The 13,534-nt window shown below is 37.9% G+C and overlaps 1 protein-coding gene across 3 annotated transcripts in view; it reads right to left on the bottom strand.

Moving 5' to 3' along the window:
• Positions 1 to 13,534, bottom strand: part of BTBD8 (BTB domain containing 8) — a 98,421-nt gene that overhangs the window by 35,899 nt on the left and 48,988 nt on the right. For all 3 annotated transcript variants that reach the window (XM_050776373.1, XM_050776424.1, XM_050776488.1), the window contains 5 exons: positions 13,440 to 13,529; positions 10,626 to 10,706; positions 8,838 to 8,934; positions 2,492 to 2,580; positions 1,973 to 2,075 (listed from right to left, as the gene is read on the bottom strand). In XM_050776373.1, the coding sequence (XP_050632330.1) occupies positions 1,973 to 2,075; positions 2,492 to 2,580; positions 8,838 to 8,934; positions 10,626 to 10,706; positions 13,440 to 13,529 (460 nt within the window). The remainder of the gene's footprint in view (positions 1 to 1,972; positions 2,076 to 2,491; positions 2,581 to 8,837; positions 8,935 to 10,625; positions 10,707 to 13,439; positions 13,530 to 13,534) is intronic.

The following is a 13,534-nucleotide window of genomic DNA, read 5'->3' as shown; positions in this document are numbered from 1 at the left end:
ACTGCAGTGAGCCAGTAAATAACTTTCCTAGCGTAAATGAACACTGCAGTAGTGTTCCAACCTTCCTAGTATAAAAGCCAAAAACAGCTGCTGTTTCACTCTCATCCTCCAAATTTCACACAAAATTGTCTCTTTTGGCCACTCTAACTAGAAACATACAAGAAGGAAATTCTGTGAAGTGTAGTTGACCCTAGTGAAACTAACATATTACACAGTCAACATTTTGTCAACCTGGCATCTCTTAAAACCATACACATCTCTTAAAACCATACTTAGTTCTCAAATGGAGAAAATAACAGTCATGCTTCCACCTAACATGATACAACTATCCCTCCACAGAACAAACATCCTAACCCCTTCCTTCTAAAAGACAGGATATGAGTTCCTTTTTTTTGTTTTCAGGGGATGTTCATTCTCCTTCAATCTGATTCACAGTTTTCTTTGATATTTTGTAACTTAAATATGTAGATACAAAGTTAACTATTATTAACATGTCTTATATTAGATGATGCGGAATGAGACAGTAGGAGAAACAAAAATATTTGATTAATATATAGACAAACATATATTAAGAAGGAATATGAACGTTTGTATCAGTACTGCAGTGTTCACTTCTGTAATTCCTCACATAGCTGTAGCTGTTATTTTTACATATCTTTTTCTACTAACCACTCCATATTCCCTTTGCCCTCAGCAAGTACTTCACTATTCATAGTTTCTTATCTGGAAGGGTGGCCCAAACTTCATTCTCAAAAAATCGGGGCCATCATCAGCACTGCCTAACTTGGGTTCTTATAGCTTTCTATTGATTTTACTCATAGAACCTATGAGTACTGCATTCCAGACGTACTCTACATTACCCACACTGTGTAGTAGCAACTCAATTTCCTCTTGATAGGCTCAATCTATCAATAATTCCCCTTCTTTGCCTGTGGGTTTACAGTGGCCATAGGAGGGCAGTCTCAACTTCCAGTTCAACAGAATCATTACTTGTGTCCCCACATGGAAGCATTCTTCTTTTGGGGATTAAGACTTATAAATCAGCAGAGCCTAAAGTTGGGAGGATAGGAAGCAAAAATTTTGCTACTGAATCACTAGGAGTAATTGTGTGTGGTGCCACACCTATTTCCAAACTGTGGTTTTTAGGCCCGTGAATCCTCGCTAGAGGAGAAATAGCAGCATAAATCAAAATCTGATTTAGAGCATGTATTGCATCCTGGAGGATACTGCCCCAGCCCCACAGGGCATTGCCACCTAGCTGGCACTGTAACTGAGTTTTCAAAGGCCTTTCCTACCTACTATCAACCCAGCTGCTTCAGGATGACTGGGATCTTTCTAAGACCAGTGAATTCCACGAGCAAGGCCCAACCAATTTCCATACTTCATTAGCTGGTAAGTGAGTTCCTTATTCAGAAGTGATGCTGTGTGGAATATCATGGTAATGGATAAGGCATTCTGTAAGTTCATGGATAGTGGTTTCAGCAGAAACATTATGAGCAAGGGAGGCAAATCGCTATCCAGAGCAATGTTTTTTCCAGTGAGAACAAAGCACTGCCTTTTACAGGATGGAACTGATCCAATGTAATCAACCTGCCACCAGGTAGATGGCTGATTCCCTTGAAGAATGGTACCACTGAGAGTTTCACTGTTGTACCCAGATCCACCTGGGTGAGTGGGTCGATATTACTGAACCAATGCATAAGCCTTTCTCTGTGGCACCATATCTGCTTTGTTCATGAATCAATATACACATCCTGGTGGTTCTGCTTCTCAGTTTGAACCCTGACAGATGAGCTGGGTATGGAGAGTGGTTTCAAAGGAACTGAATCTTAGGATTAGGTTATCTGAATTGGTTCACGCTTCTTGCTTTTATAATATTTTACATTTATATTTCAATCACTGAAAGTACTATACAAAACTGAATAAACTTTTTAATGGCACACACACAAAAGAGTATTCAGGTTATACTTACTAAGGACTGAATCAACATATTAAGACAACTTTTCTGAATCTCAGGAGGTATATTTGCAAAGCTTCTCTCAGACCAAAACCTTGCAAAATGCTTTACAATCCACCTGTTAAAATCAAAGAATACCAAGTTAAAGAAATTAAAATGTTTTTCATTATAATAGTCAATATTTTGGTTTCAATTACATAACTGTACATATATATATGACCTGATTAATACTATTGATTTTATGAACTCTAAAATGGACTTTATATTCTCTTTCCTGTAAACAAGTATTTTAAACCCATGTGCAGAGATTTTAACATAATTAACCGTGGCTCAGCTAAGATAAAATGATCCTAAGTATCTTCAGTAATATCTACATTATTACTCTATTTAGTGGTGAAACTAGTACAGCACTAAGCTACTTACTTACATTGTGTCCAAGAAAACAGGCCAACTCTAAAGTTCCCCACAAAATTAGAAGAATAGAAAAACAAAATCCCTAAATTAATAGTATTAGCACTACTTAACATAACTTACTTCATGCAGTCAGCAAAAAGACTTTCCACTCCAACTGAATGAGCAATAATCAGGCATTCTAGTACAGACGTCAATGTTCTGGGAACAGGCTAAAATTGATGGAAAACACAACATTTATTCTTTTTCAATTTACAGAGGCTAAAAATATTTGGTTCATAAAGATAATCCAATTTATATACCTAAACTGCAGAACACATACAACTCAAAATCTGATAAATTCAAAATTTATTTTCTATATTTAACCCTTTATGTGAAATTAACTTCTGCTGGTACTGAGGCTACAAATAAGCTCTAGTCAGAGTCTATTTTTTTCCTTAAAAACACCTTTCTATACAAAAACTTAAACATGAATGTTTATAGCAGCTTTCTTCATAACTGCCCAAACTTGGAAGTAACCATGTTGTCCTTTACTAGATGAATGGATAAATAAACTGTAGTACATTTGTGCAATGAAATATTCAGCTCTAAAAAGAAATGCGCTATCAAGCCATGAAAAGACATGGGGGAATCTTAAATGCATATTACTAAGTGGAAGAAGCCAATCTGAAAATACTATATGATTGCAACTATATTACACCCTGGAAAAAACAAAACTACAGAGACAGTAAAAAGGTCAGTGGTTGCTGGGGGTTAATGGGGAGGGAAGGATGAGCACTCAGAGCATAGAGGATTTCTGGGCACTGAAAACACTCCTTATGATACTATAATGGTAGATACATGCCATTATACACGTGTATAAACCCATAAAATGTACAACACCAATAGCGAACCCTATTGCAAACCATGAATTTTGGACAATAATGTGTAATTGTATGCTCATCAGTTGTAACAAATGTACCGCTCCAGTGGGCGATGTTGACAATGGGGGAAGCTATGCATGTGTAGAAGGAAGTGGGTATGTAGGATATCTCTGTATCTTCCTCTCAATTTTGCTGTGAACCTAAAAATGCTCTAAGTTTTTTTTGTTAAAAAGTCTGTAATTCCTTTAAAACTAAGTGTCACTAACAACTTTCAATTTTATGGCATATCATTTGAACTCTTTTGGCTGCCAGAATGCACACAATTTTTATTCTAATTTATTTTAGGTTAAATATCTTTTTTAAAGCAAAAGTGGTATAATAATTTCTAGCACATCACATTGCAATACAACAACATGGTCTAATCTGCTTCCTAACATATTCCATACAAATTAAAGTAATTGTGCAATGAGAGGCCCTATATTGATCTCAGATAAAAAGAATTTAGTTAGATCATAATTACATATATATATACTTTTTTTTTTTTTTTTTTTTTTGAGACTGAGTCTGGCTCTGTCGCCCAGGCTGGAGTGCAGTGGCCGGATCTCAGCTCACTGCAAGCTCCGCCTCCCGGGTTTACGCCATTCTCCTGCCTCAGCCTCCGGAGTAGCTGGGACCACAGGCGCCCGCCACCTCACCCGGCTAGTTTTTTGTATTTTTTAGTAGAGACGGGGTTTCACCGTGTTAGCCAGGATGGTCTCAATCTCCTGACCTTGTGATCCGCCTGTCTCAGCCTCCCAAAGTGCTGGGATTACAGGCTTGAGCCACCGCGCCCGGCTTATATACAGATTTTTTTGAGACAGAGTCTTACTCTGTCGCCCAGGCTGGAGTGCGGTGGCGTGATCTCGGCTCACTGCAACCTCCCTCAGGTTCAAGAGATTCTCCTGCCTCAGTCTCCTGAGTACCTGGGATTACAGGCATGTGCCACTACACCTGGCTAATTTTGTATTTTTAGTAGAGACGGGTTTCTTCATGTTGATCAGGCTGGTCTCGACCTCCCGATCTCAGGTGATCCACCCATTTCAGCCTCCCAAAGTGCTGGGATTACAGGTGGGAGCCACTGCGCCTGGCCACATAATGTATTTTTTAAAAGCACATATACAGAAATAATAAATGAGAACAAATAAAAGGTAGATACAAGTAGGGAAAACAACTCACTTCTCCTGTTGTTACATATCTTTGCTATGTATTGCCCATGCAATGTATTTTCATGTTTTGGACGTTTCTAAGCACATTTATTTCTCAATTAGGTTGAAGAGTTTAATTTCTTTTTATACACTTAATAAAGAACATCAAACAGCTAATTTGTATATCTAGTCTCTAAATGTGTACTTCTGAAGATCTGCTCTCTTAGAGAAGAGCAAAATCTTCTTTGGAAATGTCTCCAGCATAGTCCTTCTGGTAAGGTCAGTGATTTCCAATTCTTTATTTATGAATTACTATTAATTTGATTTTCTAACACCCCTCTGCTAAAAGTGTTATATTAGTATTAAAAAAATTGAACGTAGGCCAGGTGCACTGGCTCATACCTGTAATCCCAACACTATGGAATATTGAGGCAAGGTGGATTACATGAGGTCAGGAGTTCGAGGCCAGCCTAGCCAACATGACAAAACCCCAAATCTACCAAAAATATAAAAATTAGCCAGGTGTGGTGGTGCATGCCTGTAATCCCAGCTACTTAGGAGGCTGAGCAGGAAAATCACTTGAACCTGGGAGGCAGGTGGAGGTTGCAGTGAGCTGAGATCCCACCACTTGACTCCAGCCTGGGTGACTGAATGAGTGAGACTCATCTCAAAAAAAAACAATAAAAAAAAGAAATTGAATGCAAATCTTTCGCTTTGCATATTAACAATTTAAACAATTAAGATCCTTTTGAGATAACTGGAGATACTTTAAGTTATATAAAATATCTGTGTGTGTGTGTGTGTGTGTGTATATTTTGTTTGTTTTTGTTTTTGTTTTTGTTTTGAGATAGGGTTTGGCTCTGTCACCCAGGCTGGAACGCAGTGGTGTGACCATGGCTCACTGCAGCCTCGAACTCCTGGGCTCAAGTGATCCTCCCACCTCAGCCTCCTGAGTAGCTGGGACCACAGGCACATCTTACCATGCCTGGCTAATTTTTAAAAAAAATTTTGTAGAGACAGGATCTCCCTCTGTTGCCCATGCTAGTCATAAACTCTTGGGCTCAAGCAATCCTCCTACCTTGGCCTCCCAAAGTGCTGGGATTATAGACATGAGCCTCCACACCTGGCCTAAAGTATATTTTTAATTGGTGACAAAAAAAAAAAAAAGTAAAGCCTACCAAAATCCTATAAATGAAGTCAAAAATGTTTAATTGTGTAAAAGACAGGATTGTGAAGCTAATGAAATTATTGAAGCTAGCTTGCTAGGAGTTCTGGGACCAGTTGTCCATCACATTATACCCATATTTGTATTACTGTGTAACATTATTTTAAGTTTATGATATTTAAGTCACAGCCAAAAATATGCATAACTAAGAACTAAGGCTGGGCGCAGTGGCTCACTCCTGTAATCTCAGCACTTTGGGAGGCCAAGGCGGGTGCATCACCTGAGGTCAGGAGTTCGAGACCCACATGGTGAAACCCCGTCTCTACTAAAAATACAAAAATTAGCCAGGCATAGTGGCATGCATCTGTAGTCCCAGCTACTGGGGAGGCTGAGGCAGGAGAATCGCTTGAACCTGGGAGGCGGAGGTTACAGTGAGCTGAGATCGCACCACTGTACTCCAGCCTGGGTGACAGAGTGAGACTCCATCACAAAGAAAAAAAAAGGACTAAAAGTTCAAAATTATATCTATTCAAAAGCATATTTATAAAAATATACATTAAGAAATATAAAGCAAAAATTTTAAAGATTATGTCAACAAAACCAGAAATTGTTCTCTCAAATATCTGTTACCACAGCAAAATAGACAACATTAAAGTACGTGGCTGGGCGCGGTGGCTGACACCTGTAATCCCACCACTTTGGGAGGCCGAGGCAGGTGGATCACCTGAGGTCAGGAGTTCAAGACCAGCCTGACCAACATGATGAAACCCCGTCTCTACTAAAAATACAAAAAATTAGCTGGGCGGGGTGGCACGCGCTTGTAATCCCAGCTACTTGGGAGGCTGAGGCAAGAGAATCGCTTGAACCTGGGAGGAGGAGGTTGCAGTGAGCCGATATCATGTCATTGCACTCCAGCCTAAGCAACAAGAGCAAAACTATGTCTCAATAAATAAATAAATAAACAAATAAATAAAAGCAAAAAAAGTTTTCAACAAAACAGCATACTGATAATTTAAAATAAACTTCATTTTCTGTTTTATTAATAATATAAACAAATATGTCTTTTGTGTTTTTAAAATAAAGTGAATTATTGAAAGTAAAATACAAGAAGCTGCATATAACCCAATACACTCATCCACATATTAAAAAATAAAAATAGAGGCAATGATCCAAAGACTACTCATAAAAGATTATTTTTACAACTTTTAAAGCTCTTAAATAAGCTTTAACTGGCTTACTGAAGAATCTCAGCTCAAAAATACTAACATGAGACTTCTTATTTTCCCAACTAACGCTTTCAACCATGCTATGTCAAATCTCCCCTTTTTCCCACCCCTTAATGAAACTATAGGCAGATTCCAATACTTTCTGGATACTATTGTTATTGAAATGCAGCACAGTACTATTTTAACATCTATCTCTTCATCGTATCTGATATAAATATTTCCCTCCCCATTGCTGACTAGATTTATGGTTGAAATGTGAAATAGGGAGTAGTGCATGGTCTGATCTCCTGCTCCTCCATTTTCTGGGTCAAATTCGTACAGAAGACTATAGATGGCTCTGGTCACCTTACGTAATTAAGCAGAGACCAAGATGGTAGTAGGGAGATATCCTTGGCTTTGTTCTAATTCAGATACTGGAGGCCTTTATTGATATAATGGCTCTTTTAGTGGCAGATCAAGCTTCAACCTGGGCTCTCTGTGGATAAGAACTCTTTACGTGGCTCATGATGCACAATACCTCCCCAAGCAGGACACGGTGTCATCTAGCCCTGTTATCAGTCTTCTCTAACTTTCATGAAACCATTAAGGTCCTCCTCCTTCCCTGTGGACCATGTGTAACCGGGGTGCAGAGTGGAATCCTCATACTTTTTTCTCTGTATGACAGTAACTGAAGTTCCTTACACCAAGGCTAGTTTTGGCTTCTCCAGCAAGTCTTCTCTCTTTAGAAATCTCCTCACTCAACTACATTCTCATTGGCTTCTCAGACATATTCCAAGCTCTCCTAAGAAATTTATTACCACTTTCTCTTTGTCTTTGATAGAAGCTCCAGGGTGGGATGGTTTTACAGATATAGTTAATGTTCATCTAGGGGATGAGAAGACAACAACTCCTTATTGCAGATATTCTCTAGCTTTAATCTTTGTGATTTACTTGGATCCCCCTAACTTTCACTTGACTGGAAATATGAGGGGGACATATGAAGAAGGAAGAATCTTTCACCAGAATTCCTCACTTTCTACAAAGCTGAGGACACCACCAGCTGCCCTCCTTCTTCCAAGGCCCTTACTTACAGAGGCTGAAGTGAATGGTTCGTTAAAGAAAGCTGAGGGGTTAACTATTTCTCAGTAAACCTTGTGGGGTTGGTAGTAGTGGTGGTACTAGACCCAGTTGTTCATGGCTTTTGTTTAGCACATGGGCTGCTTCCGCACCTACAACTTGTAGGGAGGCAGAAAAAGACCTACCCGAAACAAAAATCTAAATTTAAGCATTATTAAAACCACCTAATTAGAATTCACACAATGTATATTATTGCTTCAAACACCAGTAAAAGAGAAATATGATGTAAAAAGTTAGATTTTAGTTGATTATAAAATACTTGTTCTTTGTAGAAAATTTTAAAAACATAGACAAGCATAAATAAGAAAATAAAAATAACCTAAAATCGCAGAATGTATTAAAACAATGGATAATCTAAGAATAATGTATGAATGGCTTCGAAATGCATAGTATGAGCTCTTTCTTTAGACATTTAACTTACCTTTGCAGTAACTAAAATTAAAATTAGTTAGTATCCATAGGTCACCTGAAGAGACTGGCATAAAAGAACTACATTCCACCCCAAGTCCCTGCTATAAAGAGAAGTGGTAGAAGGAAGGAGTATACTTTCAGGAGTAAGAACAAATAAAGCACTGTGTAGCCCTTTGATAAATGGGAAAGTAACCTAGTAGCCTTAGTTCTTAACTTCCTTTCTCCTAGTTCCGAACTCTGGGCACCTTTGAATTATACAGGATACTCCTACCTCCTCTCAATACCTGCCCTCCCATCAATTTTGTTTTACTTAAAATTATTTGAATTAGTTTCTGATTTTTGCAAGCATACCATATGTATTATTTCTCAACTGGAGTTCTCATTAGTTAAATTTACTTAATATTTAAAATATTTAAAGCACTATTACTATCAGAGTTAAAAATCTGGTAGGTAATAATGGATGACAACACACTGGATAAAAGATTTCTGAGGCTCAATAATTACCTTCTGAAAGAAATTACAGTAATCTCTTCTTAAAATATAGATTGCTACTTCTTTTAATCCTTCTAGTCCATACATATCAGCCATATTGAGTATCTGACTAAAATAAAAATAGATGCACTGTTAATTCTCCAATTTAAAACTCAAGGCACAATACATACTAATTTATTGATAATATATAGTCTGTTTAGAAAAAAATAATCTGAAATATTTTGATTCTAATTTTCTGCCTTACATAATATATACCCTTTATGGATTATAAACACAGCATAGGCCAAACGTTGAAAGCACTGACACGTGATTTGATTAGTAAAGAACAAGAAATAAATTTGGAGATGTCTCAAATTCCCTTCATATACTAAGTGATATACAGAACAAAATCCAAGAAACTGCTATAAAGGCTGTAAAAGTTACAAAACTCTCTGTATCAAATTTGTATAATAAAAGTTTCTTGGCAGGCGGAGGGGCAATTCACTAATGTCTTATCCTATTGAAAATGTCTACAAATAACCCTAAGATTGGAGACTGCATCCAGTGACCAGAGTTTCTTTTGCTTCTTTCATTTGGCAAGTATTTCTGAACACCTACACATACTTTAGGTACTCAAGAAGCCTACAAGCTTTGAAAGAATGACAAAATTTTGTATAGGTTGTCAGGGGATAAAAACTTAGTAGTAAATCCTGGGACTCACAGTATGTTCTCCTGAAAAACATATTTATTCAGTTTAAAATTAAAGGAACCAAATAATTTTTAAAATTAAAAAGTAGCTTTCATTTGTCTGATGTGAGAATACCAAGAAAATGGAAGACATCCAGAAAATTAAAAGAGCAAGGTGAACTTTCACTCCCAAGTAGGATTTCAGAGGCTTAGATGGTATTTCACTATAGCGCATTTAAAAATCACAGTTGTTGGTCTTTAGGATGCCCTATATTCTTTTTTTTTTTTTTTCCAAGAACGGGGTCTCACTATAGTCCCAGGCAGGTCTTGATCTCCTGGGCTCAGGCTATCCTCCCGCCTCTGCCTCCCTAAGTGCTGGGATTACAGGTGTGAGCCACTGCGCCTGGCAAATGCCATATATACATATATATATATATATATATATTTTTTTTTTTTTTTTTTTTTTTTTTTTGAGATGGAGTCTCGTTCTATCACCAGACTGGAATGCAGTGGTGCAATCTTTGCTCACGGCAACCTCCACCTCCCGGGTTCAAGTGATTCTCCTGCCTCAACCTCCCAAGTAGCTGGGACTACAGGTGCATACCACCATGCCCAGCTAATTTTTTTTTTTTGTATTTTTAGTAGAAACGAGGTTTCACCATGTTAGCCAGGATGGTCTCGATCTCTTGACCTCAAGATCCGCCCGTCTCAGCCTCCCAAAGTGCTAGGATTACAGGTGAGAGCCACCGTGCCCGGCCCCTATATTCTTAAGTGTGTTTTTTCTTTTCTTTTGCTGTTTAGAAAAGATATACTAAAATTCAAAAAGTAGTAAAATAATTTTCAAAGTTTGATAAAAGTTTAATCAATTTATTGATCTATAAACCATAATTTATAGCTTCTTCTAAATTTAAGTCTAATAAAGACTGTTTTCAATCTTATTACTGTGAGTTGATAAGTCACCTTTTCTTCTAAATAAGGTGACCTGCTTATTTTTAGATGTTCTCAAGACATACTGAAGATATAGTAAAATAGATTATAAAAAGCAGTTTCTACTTCATTAACACTTTGCAACACAGCTCAACAAAGTAGAACCTAACTCTTTTATATTTTAAATTATTAAAAAGGAATACATACCCAACATTAGTTTTGTCTGGAATGTCCAGAGTTCCTCCATATATAAAATGCATCATAACATTCAGTTCTACATGGCTTATACTGAAAAATAAAAGAAAACTCAAATCCAGAAATAATTAAGGTTTAATCAATATCAATGATTCAATTTTCCCATAAACTTCCAGCCAAGATAATGTTCTAATCTTCCTTTTACCTGAAGAATACACTCTTCAAATAACATCCATGCAGGTATACCATTAATTTAAACAGAATGACAACAATAGATTTTTATATAAGTTATACAGTGTTATTAGTATGTTAGCAAATCATTATTTATTGGGCATCTTCTACCTTGAACTATATAAAACAGATAAAAGTTGAAGGGGCATCCCTTACCAAATGGCCTTCCCCTAAGATCCCAATCCTATGCCATGTGTTTCTCCTAACATGCCTACTAGGAACATTAGGGTTCTGTGGGACAAAGATTTACACAGTGGAGAAGAAGAGCAGTCTGAGCTAGCTCAAGAACACATACCAATGGGAAAACTTTTAAATTTCTTCACTGACTGTGGTGGAATGAACTCTGAATTATGAATTGACAAATGTGATTTAAGCTGGGTGCAGTGGCTCACACCTATAATCCCAGTACTTTGGGAGGCCAAGGTGGGAGGATCGCTTGAGATCAAGAGTTTGAGACCGGCCTGGGCAACACGATGAGACCTCATCTCTACTAAAAATTATAAAAACTAGCAAGGTGTAGGAGTACACATCTATAATCCCAGCTACTTAGGAGGCTGAGGCAGGAGGATCACTTGAGGCCCTATATTGATCTCAGATAAAAAGAATTTAATTTGATCATCATTACATAACGTGTTTTTTTTTGTTTTGTGTTTTTTTTTTGAGACGGAGTCTCACTCTGTCACCCAGGCTGGAGTGCAGTGGCACGATCTCGGCTCACTGCAACCTCTGCCTCCCCAGTTCAAGAGATTCTCCTGCCTCAGCCTCCTGAGTAGCTGGGATTACAGGCATGTGCCATCATGCCCAGCTAGTTTTTGTATTTTCACTAGAGACGTGGTTTCAACCATGTTGGTCAGGCTCATCTTGAACTCCCGGCCTCATGATCCCCCCACCCTGGCCTCCCGAAGTGCTGGGATTACAGGTGGGAGCCACGGCGCCTGGCCTACATAATGTATTTTTTAAAAGCGCATATACAGAAATAATAAATGAAAACAAATAAAAGGTAGATACAAGTAGTGAAAACAACTCACTTCTCCTGTTGTTATACATCTTTGCTATGTATTGCCCATGCCATGTATTTTCATGTTTTGGACGTTTCTAAGCACATTTATTTCTCAGTTAGGTTGAAGAGTTTAATTTCTCTTTATACACTTAATAAAGACCATCAAACAGCCAAATTGTATATCTAGTATCTAAATGTGTATTTCTGAAGATCTCTTCTCTCAGAGAAGAGCAAAACCTTCTTTGGAAAGGTCTCCAGCATAGTCCTTCTGGTAAGGTCAGTGATTTCCAAGTCTTTATTTATGAACTGCTATTAATTTGATTTTCTAATACCCCTTTCCTAAAAGTGTTATATTAGTATTTAAAAACTTGAATGTAGGCCAGGTGCAGTGGCCCATGCCTGTAATTCCAACACTTTGGGATGCCAAGGCAAGGTGAATTACTTGAGGTCAGGAGTTCAAGGCCAGCCTGGCCAACATGGCAAAACCCCATTTCTGCTAAAACTACAAAAATTAGCCAGGCATGGTGGTGCATGCCTGTAATCCCAGCTACTCAGGAGGCTGAGGCAGGAAAATCACTTGAACCTGGGATACCAATGGAGGTTGCAGTTAGCTGAGATCTCGCCACTTGACTTCAGCCTGGGTGACCGAATGAGACTCCATCTCAAAAAACAAACAAACAAAAAAGAAATTGAATGGAAATATTTGCTTTGCATATTAATAGTTTAAACAATTAAGATCCCTTTGAGATAACTGGAGATACTTTAAGTTATATAAAATATATACGTGTATGTATATATGTGTGTGTGTATATATGTGTGTATGTGTACATATATATATTTTGTTTGTTTGTTTGTTTTTTTGAGACAGGGTTTGGCTCTGTTACCCAGGCTGGAATGCAGTGGTGTGACCATGGCTCACTGCAGCCTCGAACGCCTGAGCCACGACTGTGTCACAGCACTCTAGCCTGGGCGACATAGCTAGATCCCACCTCAAAAAAATAAAAAGAAAAAAAAAATTTAGAAAACTACCTGTTATGAACTGAAACGTCTGTGTTCCCTCCAAATTCATATGGTAAAGCCCTAACCCCCAATGTGGTCATATTTAGAGATGGGGCCTCTAAGAAAGTAATTAAGGTTAAATGAGGTCACATGGGTCCTTGATCTGATAGGATTTGTTTCCTCATAAGAAGTACCATAAGACTCTCTCTCCAAGTGCATGCACCAAGGAAGGGCCACATGAGTGTACAGCAAGAAGGCGGCAGAGTGCAACCCAGAGGCAGAGCCCTCATCAGACACCAAAACTGCTGGCACGTTTATCATGAACTTTCAGTTTCCAGAACCTTGAGAAAATAAATACCTGTTGTTTAAATCACCCAGTTTGGATATTCTGTCATAGAAGCATAAGCAGATTAACACAATACCTCTATTAATAAATGCTCTCTATTACTTCCTGTTTCAGAAAATGTACGTTGTTGAATTCTACCTGAGAAATATTTCACTGAACATCCAGGGAAATCAGATTCATAAAAAGTGCTTTGTATGAAATACAATTTGCAATCATTTGCAGTCAAATGGCCCTGTAAAAATATGCTTACCCTTGAAGAGTAACGTACTCTTGGGAGCTTTCAGCCCAACAGCCACTCAGCATTGCAGCAAAATAACTAGATCTGGCACTCAAAATGGCCCTAAA

This window comes from Macaca thibetana, chromosome 1 (genome assembly GCF_024542745.1).
Source record: "Macaca thibetana thibetana isolate TM-01 chromosome 1, ASM2454274v1, whole genome shotgun sequence".
Taxonomy (NCBI): domain Eukaryota; kingdom Metazoa; phylum Chordata; class Mammalia; order Primates; family Cercopithecidae; genus Macaca; species Macaca thibetana.
The sequence above is the reverse complement of the archived record's forward strand: the minus strand, read 5'-3'. Positions and strand labels throughout refer to the sequence as shown.